Source organism: Salarias fasciatus, chromosome 5 (assembly GCF_902148845.1).
Source record: "Salarias fasciatus chromosome 5, fSalaFa1.1, whole genome shotgun sequence".
NCBI classification, from domain to species: Eukaryota; Metazoa; Chordata; class Actinopteri; order Blenniiformes; family Blenniidae; genus Salarias; species Salarias fasciatus.
Genome location: NC_043749.1, coordinates 6,615,918 through 6,633,620, shown reverse-complemented (window position 1 = coordinate 6,633,620; position 17,703 = coordinate 6,615,918). Strand labels below are relative to the sequence as shown.

General features: G+C 45.0%; 1 protein-coding gene across 2 annotated transcripts in view; it reads left to right on the top strand.

The window, feature by feature from the left end:
• Window positions 1–768: 768 nt before the first annotated feature.
• The window catches only part of cdh4 (cadherin 4, type 1, R-cadherin (retinal)), a 207,621-nt gene continuing 190,686 nt past the window's right edge, over window positions 769–17,703 (top strand). For both annotated transcript variants that reach the window (XM_030092691.1, XM_030092690.1), the window contains exons 1-2: window positions 769–831; window positions 2,001–2,112. In XM_030092691.1, the coding sequence (XP_029948551.1) occupies window positions 778–831; window positions 2,001–2,112 (166 nt within the window). In that variant the 5' untranslated portion in view covers window positions 769–777. The remainder of the gene's footprint in view (window positions 832–2,000; window positions 2,113–17,703) is intronic.

Here is a 17,703-nt window from a genome sequence, read left to right as displayed (position 1 = left end):
AGGACTTTCCCTGTATTTTGCAGCAGCAGGCATATTAAAAATTGCATAATGTTCACGGTCCATCCCACTCAAGATCAAACTGGGCTGTATTTGACTTTCCCCACCAACCAAACGGAGTGCTGTAGATAATCCCACAGGCTTCTCTTTCACCTGGTCTTATCATGCAGCGGTCTGTAGCAGCAGCTTTAAGGAAAAGCTAATAACTCAGCCGTTAGAGCTATATGCTTATACCCTGGGTCAGGGGCAGAGGGGGTAACTGGGGTGTGAAATAGACTCCAGTTAGCTGATGGACATATGAAAGACTGACTCGGATGGCTGGTTGTCACTCACACAGCCACAAACGCTTTTTGCTCAATCTCAAGTCAAAATATGAATCTAAATAGCCTGGAAAATGTTTTTCTTTCTTTTCTTTTTCTTTCTTTCTTTTTTTTTTTTTCACCAATAGCTCCCAGAAGTGGCACGGGGCATCATGACAGAGGGACTGAGCCGGTGCGCACCGCCTCGCCTCGCCTCGCCTCGCCTCGTGCGGTGGGAGGGGTCTGAGTGACGCGGCCGTCCAATGAGCTCCGGCCTCGTCTGGACGGAGCGCAGCGTCTCCGTCTCAGCGGCACTTTTGCGCCAGACAAGTAAGGACGGTCTCTCACTCAGCAGTCGAGGAGGAAAAAAAGCAGGGCTCCGGGAATTACTGAGGTCTATCAGCCGAAAGAAGAACCACCATCTCTTCTTTATTCTCTAAATTTTTTTTGTGCGTTTTTTTCCCCCTTTTCTTTTGCAAAGATGAGCGTTGGCTGCGTCATCTTGGCGTGCACCTTACTTGCGGGCGCATCCTCGGTAAGATGAGTTAATTTCTGCATGTCTCTGGTGCTCAGCGGCGTCGGGAGGAGTGCTGCACTGCTGTAGTGCTCACTTGAGCCGTGCAGGGAGCTGCCGGAGCTCTCAAAGTGGCCGTGAACGCTTCACTTTCCGCTCGCAGCGCTGCGCTAAAGGCAACACGATGCGTGTAATCGAGCCTCATAACGGCGCATTTTACTGGAGAATATTCTCATCTAACTGTGGTGAGGAGGAGGAGGAGGAGGGGAAAAAGTCAGTGAGAACTCTTTGCTCGCCTGCTCGTCTCCTCGCCCAAATAAACTGCGGTGCATTATTGCAGAGGACAGTGTTTTCTGGAGGGGCTTCCGTTCTGTTGGCTGCGATCAACTTCGTTTACGCACGTTTACGCACTGACATTTCTGCTTTTCTAAAGATCACATCCCAGTCATTCACTCGGAGGTTCATAAAGAAGCGTCATTCAAAGGAGGAAATTGTGTTTTATGAGTGCGAATCTTTTTTTTATTTCCGAATTTCTTGAAAAAGGCATCATGATCCGCCGTATTGCTGTAGTATTTGGTCGAGGCTTCCTCATATGAGCAGTCTGGGAAATGCACGATAAACTCCAGAATGTATTTCTTTTTAAAAACATAAATTGGTGCAATGAATCAGGTAGATGACTACAAGTTCTTCCTTTGAGACGCTGAGACTGCAAACTTCCATTAACACCACAGTTAATTTGTGTGCATTGGCATCTTCTTTGCTCTCTCTCGCACATGAAAAGCTCCCAGCACCATTCAGGATATTGTATGTTTCAGTGTTTATTGTCATCGTCTCCATACAATGCTGCCTGCTTGGATTTTCAGTGTTATTGTAATCCAGTAATGATAATCACGCAGGAATGTGTCCTTAAAATGAGCTGATCCTCTCTGCTGGGCTCAGGAGTGCCTCTCAGGAGACCTGATGTTTCACTACACAGATTCCGAGCAGGTGCCTTGAGCCCCAGATGTGGATTCCCACACCGCGACGCTTGAAACACAACATAGTCCATTGTGAAGTAAATCACTCACTGAGACAAAAAGCAGACCGTGAGGTTCAATATCAGCCAGGAAAGGCTGCGAGATCAGCCTGCGACCCTGTAACCACAAGTCAATTTGCTGATGCCTAACGGGCCGTCTTGTTTTGTCCCCCAGGGGAGTAAGGCAGCCCAGCCCCTCAAACCCCCGTGCAGACCGGGCTTCTCCCAGAACTTCTACACAGTGATTGTCTCCAGAGATGTTCTGCACGGCCAGAGCATCCTCAAAGGTAAGCTGGTGGCGGCTGGATCGCATTGATAGACTGAGTGTATTTTCTCTTCTGTGTCCAGATGTGTCCCCAGCGTCAGACTGAGTGAGTGTGTGTACGTGTGCAGGGATGTTTATTGTGGTGTGTGTGGGGTGGGTGGGGGGGGTGGGGGCTCTCCATCACTCCTGAGGAAGATCAGAATGCATTGTGGCTGTGAATGTGCAATATAAGCAGCTCGTTTTGTGCAGTTTGGTAGAGTGAAGCGGCATGTGAATGAGATGTGGGGTAAAGGGAAAAAAAATAAAAGGCTTTGGTTGTGAGTCAACACGATGTGGCAGCAGGTGTGTGAAGCTTTTTGTTCGAGAGTTGTCATCAGATATGAGGTTTCATCGATGAATGAACACCTAAATTACTCGGATTGCTGTAAAAACAATATATTTCTTCTTTTTTGATTGACTAAGCAGCGAGCTCACAAAGCAGACTAATTTAAATTGCCTGTTCCCGACTCTGCGTGTTGCAGCTGGAAGCCCAAAACTTTTATTTTATTTCCACCGCTCATTGTAGGACATTTTCCGGCCCTTTTATTCTTTCAGTTTTTTAGAGGAATTCAATTCTGTTTTTATTCGCTCCATTTCTCTTCAGTGCTGGCAGTCTACTGAATCTGCTGTGAGGTTCATCTCCTGCCACGTTGAAATTACGCCGGAGCTTCTTCGGCTTGCCTCTCCTCTGTTTTCTGGCGAATCTCCTCCATAATGGAAATGAATCCCCCCCAGCCACATTTCAGCTTGCCAATTTACATAATTGACAGATAAACAACACCTTTGACATTCACTGGATGTACTTCTACAACACAGAGTGCATTATGTTGAGAGCTTTAAAGTTTGAGATGATGAAATTACCCTCCAGGTAAGGAAAAAGAAAAGCTTGCTTCAACATTACTTCAGCATCTTGAACAGATCTACTCTGAAGGATTGTGCTGTGGGAGTCGAGGGACTGCTTTGGTTTTGGTAAACGAACTCAACATTTGGGCCGTTTTACATTTCCTTTAGTTTCCCTCCCGCAACATGCTCGGCTCTTACTCTTACTTCTGAGTAACGGCTCAGTGCCAGCGCACAGTAAGCTCAGCGCTCCCTTGATACTTTGCTTTTATAGCCAAATATTTGTCTATTGTTACGTGAAAATGCTACTTGCCAGGAGAAGATGGCGTTCTCGTCGTAACAGCTGTTTGAGCTTTTTCCGACTGCCAGATAAACAATTGAATTATTCTGGAGGTTATTTTGTTATTTAGGCAGCTGACAAGGACAGTCCAGGCGGCCAGCGGGGAGCCAGTTAGCCTGGAGGGTTGAGCCTGTTTGGAAATGGGCTGAGGTGTCCTTACCGACCCAAACAATGTTAACCCAGGGTGATGCATGTGGACAGATAAGGTATGCTGCTTCCTGCGATGGGTTCCTGTGTGTCACATGCACACACGTCCCAGGGGGGATATTGCACACACATTCGGCCTGTGCTGGTGTGTCCAGTCTGTTAGCTGCTAACACTTAGGGGGAAAAAAGAAAAAAAAAACCCATCACCGCTAAGCTCAGCTGCATCAATTTGATTTACCTTATGTGCGACACGAGCTTTGGCTTTGATTCCATATTACGTCTGCTTCCAGTCTCTCTGATTTCATTGTCTGCGCCTGTGTTTGTCCTTTGTGAAAATCAATCCCTGAGCCATGCTGTTGTCCCAACTGGCCACTCAGAGGGATGTAGGCTGCAGCAGCATAAGTCCTCATGCTATGATTAATGCGCGGTGGCTGGCCTTGCTGAGGGTTTGCGTTCTCTATGGTGGAACGCAAAGTGGGTGGAAGTCTTTAATACAAACACCAAGCTATGTATAACCTGAAACTGTCATTTCCTAAGAAAATGAATGGGCCGCGGATGGAAGAGGGGAGTGTGTGGGACGCTCCGGAGCTGGCGAGGGGGCCGCCGGACTGCTGTGGGCCGCGGCTGTTGTCTCCCTGGAGAGACGGACAGTGAGCGATGGGGACAGGACAGGAACGCTGAGACCCAGCAGGTGCCGTGTTGAAGCAGGCTTCGGTTTCCAGCTGCTGAACAGCGCGTGCTTCATGCTGAGGTGGGACATCGAGTCGGTATCTGCCTATTGACGTATTGACAGCCCGTGTCTATTTCAGTAGCGGTGATACAAGTTTCTTTTTCTCACCAAATGTGTTAAAACAGTTTGAGATCATTGGAAAGGTTAAAAATATCTTTCCTGGTGCTGTTGCTACCTGAATGTTGCAGTGTTTGCATCCAGTCACACAATCCACTATAATCCATTGCAGTTTTCCTGATGAGATTACTCTTTTAAGGTTAAATGTTCTATTTTTTTCTTTAATAGTGAATTTGATAATAATTGGTAGATCTCGATTCTTACTTTGTGTTGGGAAGCTGGTCATCAAGAGGTTTAATAATATTACTCAACAGGAATCACAGGAACACCTTTCAATACCAATAAACCCCAGTGAAACATCAGCACACCCTTCAGTCCTGACAACAGACAGAGCTGAAATCACACTTTATACAGTCTAGTGTAAAGGATCATGTTGGACCCTGTCTTATACAGACACACACACACACACACACACACACTCACTTGTTGTGGTTGTTGCCTCCCAGGCACTGAATGCAGTTCTGACGGTTACAGAATCATTTACCTCCAGTATTGTCATGTCAGTGTTGTATCACAGCCAATAGAAGGCATTATTTACATGTTTTCAATGATATAATGTTTTATGATCCAATTTATAGTCCAGTGATGTTTTTCATGCCTGTCTTGATCAGATTACTTCCTGGTTTCATCTTGTCAGATACATGTGACAAAAATGAGAACTAAATTAAACCTAGTATAGAAAATCCAGAATACTTTTGAAGATGACCAACTCAGACTGAAAATGGATATGATTTTTAAATAAGTACATCACAGTTACACTCATGATTTTTCATCCTCTGTTTTCCCTGTAGATAAAGTGAAATGAAAGTGCTGAAAGGTCATTTCAGAATTGTAATGCATCATTCAGTGGCCCCCTTTGGCTTTATAGGTTAAAAAGGCTGTTACGGCTTTACAGTTGACCATAGAAGACCTTTGTTTAACTAAGTCAAAAATCTCTGCCCTGCCGCAGAGTTCCTCTGAATAAATCACCCGGCGCTCCTGTGGAAATGTTTGTTCGAGAGCTGCGTCGGGATTGGCAGGAGCGGCTGCGGCGCACGGGCGAGCAGACAGCCGAAGCTCCATTCGCAGTCCGTGCAGATTCCCACTGTGGGCAGATAAGCCATGAAAAGAAATATTCCAGTGATCGCACATCGCTGTGTAAACCATCACCTCGCTCCAAGAGCCGGAACAGACACCTCGGAACACGGACAAGGGGATGTGGCCTCGGTACAAAAGAAATTGATTTGAAATGCGGTTCAGTCGGGACGGTGTCTCTTTAAGTCGCCGTCAAAGCGTGTTTGAAGAGATGGCAATGATGAGTTTCACCCTTTGCCCCTCGCCAGTCCTAAAAGGAGGCCGACCAACCCACTCACTGTGGTTTAGACGCGAGTCTGACTGCTGCATATTTTTCTTCTTTCCACAAAGAGATTTTAGTGGATTTAAGACACCTTGTTTTTTTGGGTTGGGGTATTTTAACTCATGGTTTCGAAATGCAATGGTGAGTTACTTTGCTGTGAGAAACAGAAAGTGAAGACCAGATGCTTTCTGGCTTAAAAACACTGCCTAAATGCTAACTGAGCGGAATGTGTTGTGCTCCCATGATCCTACGCTGCCCTTGTCTGCTGGTTTTCCTCATGCTGTCACTCCAATCGCAGCAGATGAACTCGTACAATTGTGTCTTTCATTGCTTCCCCCAATCCCCGGAATCCTAATTTAAAACTGGATCTTGAGGGGGCTGAAAAATTAAGCACGCTGTACTTTAATCTTAAAGATTAATTTAAGGAGAATCCCGGCTTCATCAGCTATATGCTTTCAAGGTGGATTTCCTATTGTTCGGCTCCATCGCTAAAAGTTACACACACACGAAATGACTTGTAACATGACCCCAATTAGACTGCAGCGGGGAAACCTGGCAGAGAGCCATATCTGCTTTGAAACAGTCAGCTCGGCATTTACTGCGCCGTGGAGAACTTCTGACTTCTAACCCACTATCCAAAGTGACAGGGCTTTCATAAGTACGTCCAGACCGGAGAACTGGGGGCGAGAGGAGGAGGGGGGAGGAGGAGGGGGGAGGAGGAGGAGGAGGGGGATTATGTTTCCAGGCATTTGATAAGCGGGTTGCCATTTTCCTTCTGACTCACGAACGTCTCTCTTGTCCTCCAGAGAGTCTTTCATCTCTGCAGCCAGGACCCGCAGTCTGTGGCGAGCTGATAGAATACAGGTACCGAAGATGAGCCACATCGTTTCCCTTTATCTCCGCCTGCCTTCTTACCAAGCCGAGCCGCGCTCCCGTATCCCTCAAACTCCCCGCAACATGACATAACATGCTGAGCCAATGTCATCAAGCAAGCCACCCAAGATATAGCGAGTACACGCCACTGTACAGCGCTTTTCATCCTGGTTTGTATAGTTGCTTCCTTTCACGGATAGTAAGCAAAAAAAAAAGGGAAATATCTGTCAATGAAAATGTTATTACGGAGACATCTATCTGAATTTTATTAGCTGTAGTGCACTGTGCTCCCCTCCCAGTGTACTGGTATTAGTTTTTGTCTGATGGTTGGTCGCTGGGTCACGCCTCGCACTTCTTACCGGGAGTTTCATTACAACACAGGCAGTTTCATTGCTTTTCCTTTTTCGGTGTCCTCCGAGAGACACGCCCGACTCATCTCGGGCTTCTTGTGTTTAGACGGCGATAAGCTGTCAGAGATAGACGTGATGTCTGAGGCTCCAGCCGGTTCTCACACTCTTCCAGGTGAGATTTTGCAGCGAAATCTGCATTTTCTCGTCAAAACGGGAGCCAGCTAATTGGGCGCCTTCCGCTGACCTTCAGACGCTGCTCGCCACGATATCATCTGTCCTCAGATGGTATCTGCGGGAACGGGCGGCTTTGGGTTAAATCATAGAGTGATTATAAGAGAAGAAAGGAGAACTAGCCTCTTCTGATGGTGTTAGCCAGAAAGAGGTCTTTGGCAGGGGATTAACGGATAAGAAACAGGACTGTGTTGGACGAGGAACTGGAGACTACAGTACGTTAGGATTTCAGACAAGGACGAATTGAGAGAAAAATATTCATGGACAAAGTTTAATGTAGTTGTTTTTCTTTCTTGCTTTCCAGAAACTGTCTCCAATTTGCAGTTTAACCCTCCTGAATGATGTCTTTCTTTTACACGCGCTATCAAAGGAAGCCACTTTCTGAAAGCAGCCTTTTGACGGAAAAACACCACCTCCACCACAGATGACCTTGCATTCTGTGAATACTATTTGCATTTGTTATTGAAAACCTTTTTAATTGACCACTCTCTCTGCCAATCGATGCGTATTAGCACTTTGCATCTTGGTGCGCATTAACGATCGGCGGCCCTGATTAAGACTCCATTGGCTGTTTTTTGTTGCAGTGCAGAAATGGACCATTTTCCCACTAGGAGACCTCCGTTTCACCTTTCAGCTGCAAGTGTAACTCAGAGCACACCAGTTCATTACAAGGGTTCCCTCCCCTCCTCCTCTTGGCTTGTAGGATTTACATGCATCTGAATACAAATCAGCTCCTCCGTTCTAAAGTGTCTTTTGCTCAAATTGTGCACGGGCATGGTGTTACAGTTGTTCTTCTTGTCATGACAGAGCACATTTCATTGTCATTTAGGTGTATATTTAGGTAGATAAAACATGTTGCGATTTGTATTCCAGAGAGGAAGCGGTTTAACTAATCCAGCTGAAGAATCCGAGAAGGAAAGAGCAAAAAACATTGATGCTCTGAGCTGTCTGCGTGTTATTTCCAGTTTGAGCCAATTTTCTATTTCCCATATCCGTCTGAAATTGTGGTTTTTGCCAAAAAAAAAAAAAAAAAAGTTTTCAGTTATTTAAAGCTTTCTTTTTCCAAAGAAATGACTAAAAAGGCCGGAATTCACTTACAGTCCAGAACACACATATTTGTAAGTTGAGCTCCATCACAAATGTTTTCAGTCTTTGGTGGAACTTCAGTGGTCGTGCATGTCTGTAATTCCTCTGGAGTGAATTTTGATCAGAGGAGAGCAATTACTCATCCTCACAATTATTCACTTATTTGTCCTGACGGCGAGAAAGCGATTGTGGGGAGTTCAGGTCGTGTGACCACGGATGAACACACATGAACCTGATGTTCCTGAGTTTTGCATATTTGTACATTACACTCCCGCATTTCCAACAAGCTTCTCATGTTTTTTTTTTTTTTTTTCGTTAAAATATTCATCTGTCACCATGTTTGCTGATTGACGAGCGGCGAGAGGCCTGTACCTACGCCGGGCTGCCCCCCTGCTCCGCCGCGGCGCTTATTTCTCGTCCCCACCCCCACAGTGGAAGCCTCAAAGTGACATAGAGCTTCTCACTTTATTGATGAATTATGGCCGAGCGGTTTGACCTTGTGCTGCCACTTGACCTCGCATGTTCTCCAACACTCATATCCTCAGTCTGCGGCACAGGCGCAGATGAAAACACGGCCCAATCAAAATGATTTACGTTCAGCTTGACTCAACACATAGATCCTTCTAAGCTGCTGCTAAATGCATCTCCAGAGAGCCACTCTGTATTGTACTGTATAGCCATTTCTGAAGCCACAGGGCTTTTGCTATTCTATCGCCTTAATTAAAAGACTGCACTGTCAAATGCCTTTGTTCTACAAACTCTAATATCAAGAAGGTCCCTCGCCTGAGAGAGGCTTTTGCTCTACTTTGTCCTTGGGATTAATTCAGCTCTGAATCTATATTTGATCAGGGTGCCGGCATGCTCTTGTTTCTGCTTTATTTTCCCGTTCGGTTTATTGTCCGATGTTTATTTATTCCTATGCAGCCATGGTATGTTTCTGTGCCTTGTGTGTATTTGCATGTTTGCGTGTACATGCATTTGTAGTTCATGCTCCATCCAGAGGGTGATTATCTTAAATGGAGAAATTAAAGGATTACAAACCATCCCAGTAATCCAGCTGTCAATCTCATGGCTCATTAGTAAGCAGAGGAGAGGGATGACGGAGGAGCGAGCGCCGTGCAGCTCGCCGGAGGGGAGGAGACGGAGAGTGGGATACCTGCTTATAGTGGAGGAGATGCAGACCCGTCAATCCTATTAAAAGGGATAGTTTTGCATTTTCCCCACAATATTTAACACCTTTCATTACTTAAAATGAGCCATTGATTTTCTCTGACACACCTGAAATGCCTCCTGGTTAAAAAATGATTTTCAGTGCAGTTTAACTGCAACATCCAATTTGCCACATACTGTTTGATAGGAAAAAAAAAAAAGTGACATTTATTAAATTGCACATTTATGTACGGAATGAGAGCAATGTGGAGGTTTGACATTTCTCATCATTTCTGTTTAAAATTATATTATGTGCTCTCCTCGTTCATTGCAAATCGACTCTGTGCTCACAAGGTAGAAGAGATGTTACACCACTCCACTGTCTGGGTTAAGTATCAGTTCAGCATTAGGGTATGCAGCGGAGCGTGACGTCTCTCGGTCCGGTCCGTCTTCAGGATTCATGTCGCCATCGTACCTGTCGATGTCCCTATCCTGGCACTCCTGCCGCCATCCAGTTTGTCTTTCTTTTTACTTTAAATGCATTTATGACTAGTATAGAGAATGAAACACTATTCAAAAACTCACAACATTTGAACATTTCATATCAGTTGAGGTTTCAGTCGGTACATTTTTAGTGCAATTCACAGTAGAGAACATTCAGATCAGGCCAAGGTGAGGATTAGGTTGAGAATCGATGTTCGGATAAAGACAAGCAGCGGGATGGAGAAATAACGCTGCAGAGAGGGATGTGCAGAGCGTGTGCAGAAGTTGTTTCTACAACAGTTTGTAATCTGTGAGGCTTGAATCAACTGCAAAGCAGCATAATCAAACTCGGTGCAGTCAAAGCAGCGTATGTCTTTTGAAAACCCTGGAACCCTTGAATGAAAACCCTGAAATGTCCCCTCAGACTATGGAAGCCAACACTTGTGTGCATTTATGTTTCCCTCTACTGGTCTGGACGTCGGCCATATTGTCTTCTCTTATTTTGTCCGTTGCATCATTGAAGCCGTATTTTGTAACTCGTTTGGTACATTCTTTTTTGTCTTTCTCTTCATCCTGACACACCACCATTTTTTTCTCTCTCACTATTCTAATCGATGCGGACTCTGTCATCGTGGAGACTGAGATTGAAGCATCAATATATTTTGAGGCGAGGAGACATGTTTTGGGGCCAGAGGATGATCAGGGTCATTATAATTATGTTAAGAGTAAATCTGCAGCAAAAAAACAAAATCAATTCACGGCCTCCCAGAGGTGCGTGTGTGTGTGTGTGTGTGTTGGTGTGAATGAGTCCTGTCGATTACTCTCTGTGTTGAAAGAATCTTTACCATTTTTCACCAGGCTCCGAGGCACATAAAAGAAACTGCTTGAGAAGCGATGGCACCATAAAAGAAAATAGAAACACAAATCCTGACACCATCATGGAGAGAAGGGGTGAAATTGCATCTCCTATGGCGGTGACGCTTTTTGGATTTGATTGTATCAATTTGCGCTCTATTTTGATCTGGAAAAGCAGGCTGTGTGTGCAGGCTTATTTGCACCCGACTTGTGGATGTCCACTGCTTGGAACTATTTCTCGTTTAGTTTAAAACTCAACCTGCTCTGTTTTAGTGTTTTATTTTTTTTTTTCTCTTGTTTTTAATAAATTGCATTTCACCCACTTTAGATGTCTCAGTTTAAGCTGGAATTTATTTTCCAACATTAAGCTTTCCGCTTGCTTTTAATCTTGTTGTTCCACAGAGGGAGCTTCGACTTATGCTCCTGCTAAATTTGCAGCTCCTGCTACCTTTTGAGTAATAACTGGCTCGCCTTTACAGGAATAAAAAGTTGCCATTGTTATTATGGCACCGGGAACTCGGTTGTACTTTCCTCCGACAGGCTGTTTGAAAGAGCTCATTCTGGCCGGGATTCATATGGCTGATTCGGAAATCGCAACATGGAACCGTGCTCAGTCCTGTTGTGATGCAGATTTGTTTGTGGGAGGCCGACAAATCTGCAAATATGCTTTGCTGACCGTAATAAACCAGAGATGTTCTGCCGTGGAATCATAATGCAACTTAATCCAGTCTGTTTCCTGTGCGCTCTCATTGCCAGCTTTTAATGTCAGGGAAGAATTAAATATTTCTTTGTTTCCCCTGCTTTCTTCACTTTCCTCCCATGAACACATTATCTCGGCCGTCTCTCTGTCTGTTTTGATTTGTCTCACAATGTGACGGAGCTAATCGTGTCTCATCGCAGCTTCTTGTGTCACTTCAGCAAAAAAAAAAAAAAAACAAAGGTACCAAATAAAGCACAACTTACATGTCTGATTTATATTTAGAGATGCACTCGTGCTGGAGCAGCAGCAGCGCACACACACACACACACACACACACACACACACACACACACCCTCGAAAGAGGTTAATTCATAACAGCAGAGGCCCCTGTAGGTAGCTGTAGAAATGTTAAGTGTGCCATTACCCTATTAGCTCTGACCTCCAGATGCTTTCCCTCCATGTTATAATAATCCTTCAGCAGGTCTGTCATCCCGTTCATTCTCCTCCAGAGAACGAGTCAAACTTCTGGAGGGAAAATACTCAATAATTTCATAATCGGATAGTTTTTTTTTTTTTTTTTACTCTTTCTGACTGCTGGTGTACCTTTTTGACATATTCTCAAGTTATGTGTATAGACGCTCACTGCAAATACCCATGAGAAGGTTATATAGCCACCGGCTTTCAGCAGTCAGAAATCCACATGAAACATCATTACCATTCCAAAGATGTCCCACTCTCACTCACAAACATGTCTTTTGTTGCATTGGCATAACAAGATGAGTTTTTTTTTTTTTTTTTTTTTCCCACCATTCTTAAGCTTGACATTTGGAATTTTATTCTTTATGTAGCGAGAGGCTGGTAATTTGTAGCAGTACAGAGGAAAGTCTGGGGGTTGAGAACCTACTTTTTTTTGATTGAAATATGGGAGCAAATCAATAGAGCCCTCCTTTTCGCTGGCAACGTGCGATGCAGACACACGCTGGTAGCATCGATCACAGCTTCAGAAGAATCACAGTTTTCCTCTCCCGCTTCGCTCCGTCTCTCCGCTTGCTTCTTTCCCCCTCTCGTTCTCCTTCTCTTGTCTCTGCTCTCTCTGTAGCCTCGTTTAGGATTTCAGATAAAAAAAAATAATAGCTCCGAGAACCAACGGGGAAAAGAGGGATGGGGGGAGGGGAGGAGGAGGAGGTAGGGTTGATGGTGTTGGTGACAGTGTTTGTACTCTGCACCACAAACCCAGCAGTAAGACAATAAGAGGCAGTCTGACTAACTGTGGCCTCTGGGAATAGAAGCTTTCTTATAGCCATAAACGGCAATTTAGCCCGGGTAAAAGCAAAACGGATGCAGCCGTATCACTGTGTCATCATGATTACAGCCACCACAGGGCTGTGGCGGAGTGACTGATGGCCGCTCCATCCAGGCATCTATTTAAATGCAGTGTCAAATTTACGGCTGTGTGAACCAGTCCAACATCAAGGCTAATCCCAATGATGACACGTCAGAGCTGCCACGGATAAGTGAAAGATGCTTCTCCCTCCTCTCCTCCGCTCCGGCAGCACAGACTCCGCCGCTCGTTTCTGTTGCTGCGCCCGTTTGTTTAATGCGGAGAGATTACTGTGCCGTTTCAATTTGCATACAGTTGCTCATTCCTCCGGTCCAAAATGTGGCCTTTCTGGTTTGCATCCTGCAGGTTACCTTCCTCGTCTAGCGGTTTGAATTCTAACCAGAGGACACGGGCAGTGCTCCGAACGGCTCTCTCAAAGTATCATCCCGAAGCTCTGAGTTGAAGTTGAAGCTGGGTTGAGTAAGCTCCGCTGCCCTTCAGGTCCACAGACCTACTGCGCATAACTCACCTGTCATGAATAAACATCCGCCATCGATAGGTTTCTGGCAGGTCTGCTGATTTCATCTGGTGATTCACTGCCGCATTTGCATTTCTGTTGGGCCTTTTCAAGATTACATTAAACCGCTGAAGTACCATGCGATGCTTTGACCACGGCGCTGGTCCTCTCTGTTATTTTTAACTGATGGCTTTTCATGCTCGGGTCGGGTTCAGGGCCTGTAGAGCTCATTATCGTAGAGCCGGGGTGGATGTTGGCAACAGAACCCACTTCAGGCCTGCAGCATGTTAGATGAAATACGAGGAGGAGTTGGGAAAAAAAAAAAAAAGCCTTCATCACTGCAGCCATGTGTGTGTGATCAACAACTCATTGTGCAACAGTTTGCACACTGACGGAACGAGGTAAGAAGGCCTTTTCATCCACAGTTTGCTCAGTACTGCAGTCTTGCCCCCCCCCCCCAAAAAAAAAAAAAAAAAAAAACACGAATCAGAAAGTGGCTGCTATCGCTGATGGCTTTTCTGTTTTTCTGCTAATTTGAGGTAATTATCCAGACAGAAATGTTGTCGTAATGTGTTTGGAAACTCGTTTTCTGCCCTCGCTGTTCAACCTGTTGAGCAGTTGAACACATCCTGTGCTCTGGGGGTCGGGGGAGTTTGGATTCTGCATGTCTGATGAAGCCAGATTGCAGATTTAAGGTGTTAACGCTCTACCTCATTTACTTTTATCCTCCCAACATGTTTGTCACATTGGTGAACTGGCTGTTTTGTTATTAGCAAGATCATAATTAAGAGAAACAGCTGCAGGCTAAGACATTAAACCACCTTCATTTATCAAATAACTCTAGAAGTTATATTTCCCGGGAGCTAAGCAACAACAACAAAAAGTCTCTGGGTCTGTACGTATGGAGTCTGAACGTTGGTGCTATTTTTTGTTTTTAACATTGTTTATTTTTCTCCACATTGTTGAACTCGTGCTTCGTTTTTGTCTCGGTGCACTTTCAAAAATGAGAGTGACCTGAACGCACCTCTGTACCCAAGTGTCTCTTTTGGAAATGGGCTAATGACCTAATCACTGTCGCTGCACAGCTATTCACGCCGCCCCGGATCACAGCATGTTCCCTTCTGCAGAGTATTTTCTCCAAACCGTTTTGCGATCATAAATAACTCTGCATCCAACACTGTCTTCATTTTTTTTTTTTCAAATTTTAAAATTTCCTGTTTTGATAACCTCAGAATCTACATTAAGTTCACTTTTAAAATTCAATAGTACCCATCCGTGCTCCAGACTCGTCCTGATGTCGGTTTTATTCCAACCTCAACCAATCCTAACCCAGCGCTCCTCTGCAGGAGGGCCTGGAGCGCCACGCCGAACAAATTAGGTTTTTGGTAGGGCTTGGGCAGCGACAAGGCGAGCAACAGAGCCGACTCCAAATAGAGAGCCCCACAGCTCCACTGCAACAATTGTGTGTGGGAGATGAAGGCCTACAAACTGCCCAACAAATAATTGGCAGTCGCTGTTAGATTCACTGATCAGCGAGCGCACAAACTGCAGAGACACACAAGATACACACCATCAGCGGCCAACAGGAAGCTCACACACAAGTAGCTGCAGCTGTATGTATACATTTGTCCATAGTACCAAAAGAATGTGCAGTTGAATCCAAAACTTTCTGTGACAAGTCTTCATCAAAAAGGTTACGACTGGAGTAGTTTAATATCAGTTGTCCCACTTTTCCATGGAAATTATATCCGATTTCTTTGACTTATCTCAATTCTGCAACCTGTAGAAATTTTCTTCTATCCTGATGCATATTTTCCACCTGAATTGTGTAAATCAAAAGAGTCGGCTCTCCCTCTGGGTATTTTAAGGCCTCGCAGTGTGAATCATTAGGACCCGTTTGGATGAGGCAGCCTCTGTCTGGATATTTGTGGAGAAGCACACGGCTCCATGGTTTGCCAGTGAATTAATTAAAATATATTCTAAGTCCTGTCAGCGGCAATTTGCAGTACGTCTTTGGAAAATCGCACCGTTCATCTCTAAGCTGCCAATAGAGTGGAAAAGAGGAGCTAACTTTGTCTCGTTAACGACGACACGAGCAGCGGCGCTAAAACCAAAGCCACATGACGGAGGAAGCTGTTTTCACCATATTCTTTTAATCATTAACCCCCCTCCAGCCATTCGCATCTTTAAATATACAGACGGCTCATCCACGCTTTGCTATTTTATTTTTTTTTTAACGGCATTCAAATGGAACGAGACACTTACAGATACATACTTTATTTTTTTTAACGCGATGAATTCGGGGCTGAACTGGACAGAGTGACCACATCAGGTCTGCACAGAGCTACAGAGAGAGAGAGAGAGAGAGAGAGAGGATCATTTTATTTGCTGGTGTAATTCTATCAAGCAGAGACATCATCGGGAATAGGTCACCCATGGATCAGTAGCCTTAAGCCTCCCTTCCTCTCCTCTCTCTCTCTCTCTCTCTCTCTCTCCCTCTCTCCTCTCCATGCTGCCTCCTCACAGAATTTTATTTTCTCACCCTTCTTCCCCATGGAAGACTTTTAGACCCAATTTGCAGTCCTGCCCGTGCCTGCGCCGCCATCCCTCTCAGCTCCAGTCTTTTCACCAGCCTGAAGCTGTGTGTGAACTTGTCTTCACACTCCTGAGATTGTATCTGCGGTTCCAGGGAGAAACGGAGCAAAAAGGGGATAAGATGCCGACAGGGGATATCCCGCCCGTCAGGATTTTATTGAACATATGATGTGCGGCATACATACTGCATGGAGCGTATGCGGCCACGTGTGTGTGTGATGATATGTGTGAGCCACAGAGATGCTTGATCTCCCCCCCCCCCATCCACCCCTGTTTTCAATAATCTTACCACACACCACCACCAGTCAGGAGCGGGGCCCTTGCAGGCTGCATTCTAAATACTCTCAAGGCTGGAGGCAAAGCAACATGAATTTAAATGAATTATTAAACAGGATTATTTATTTACTTCCTCCGCACCCTGAACCACCTAACTGGCAAATCTACATAGCATTTCATCGAACCTGTGGCACATTTGTATGCATAATTCACTGACATGGCTGAATATTTTCTTTAGGATGTGGAGTTTAGAATGTTTTTTTTTTTGTGTATTCGGACCTTTGGGATTCAGCCCGGTAACTTTGAATCGCGCGGCTCTGAAAATCTAATGGCCTTTGATGGAACGGCTGCTCGGCACTTATCGTCATGAGGAGATTGATGCTGAAACGTCCGTTGGCCTAATTTGTTTTGTGGCCGTCATGCGGTGCCTGTGAGTTTTCGGTTTGTTTTAGATTATTGTCATTGTGGGAATCGAGTGGCATTGTGAGGTTGTGCCGTCTGTGTGTGTGTGCGTGTGTGCGTGTGTGTCTGTGTGTGTGCGTCAGACTGGCTGTGGGAAAAAAGAGATGAATAAGCGAGCAGAGGACTGGAGCCCTGCCAGCCCGTGAGACTCCGACGCACTGCAGATGAGCCAGAGCTCCATCCATTCACATGGCGCTCTTGATGGCGGGGTGACGACATGCTCCCACCGTCGCCGCGCCAGTCAGGGTTTCTGTGCCTCGTCGCGCCGATACATGGAGAAAAGAACTGCACTTTAGCAGATAATTTCCTGTTTTTTAAAAGCACGATTAAATACCAAACGGAACCTTGCGCGCCGACAGCCTTGGTTTCATTATGAAATTTTAATGAGAATATCTTACTGAGCCCGCAATCATCAACCATATGTATTTATAAAACCCTGCATTGGGTCATTAACGGCGCAGCAAGCATCAAACGTGGCACTTTAATGAAAAGCTAGCAGCCCACATACGTATGAGTGAATCAGAAGGTGTGTGACCTGCGTGAATAGCTCACAAATAAAATGTACATCAAGGCGAATGAGATGGCAGCAGCGTACACCGCTTTATCTACATTTCCCCACAAATTTCCAGCAATGTGTGCAACAAGAAGTCTGAAACTGAGACGGTGCAAAATGCAAGAAGGGATCCTCCCAGTGTTGCTGATGGTTCTGATAGAAATATGAGTGTTTTGTGTCTGGATTGAACGAATTGATCCCTCGGGAATAATAAATGCTCATGAACTCCGGTGTTTCATACAAGCTTCTTTCACTCAGAATCCTGCTCAGGCATCTTGTCCACCAGTAGGATTTATGATCATTGAGAAGCTGCTGTCAGGTTTACTGCAGAAGTGCTATTGAAACTGCTCATACACTTACATACACATGCACACACACATGCATTATTTTAAATGCATCAGGAAAACAATCTTACGCCTCAGTGAATCTTCGTAGTCAGCTGGACGCCCATTGATCTGTGCATGTATTTATGAAGAGTACGTGGGTGCGTGATTTCCTCGGGAATGCAGATGTGTGCAGTCTGAACAGGCTCACAGCAAACAAGACAAAAAAACATTTCAGTTTTTCTTGAAATCACATTTTCAAATGAGTTTTTTGTGGTTACAAAAAAAAA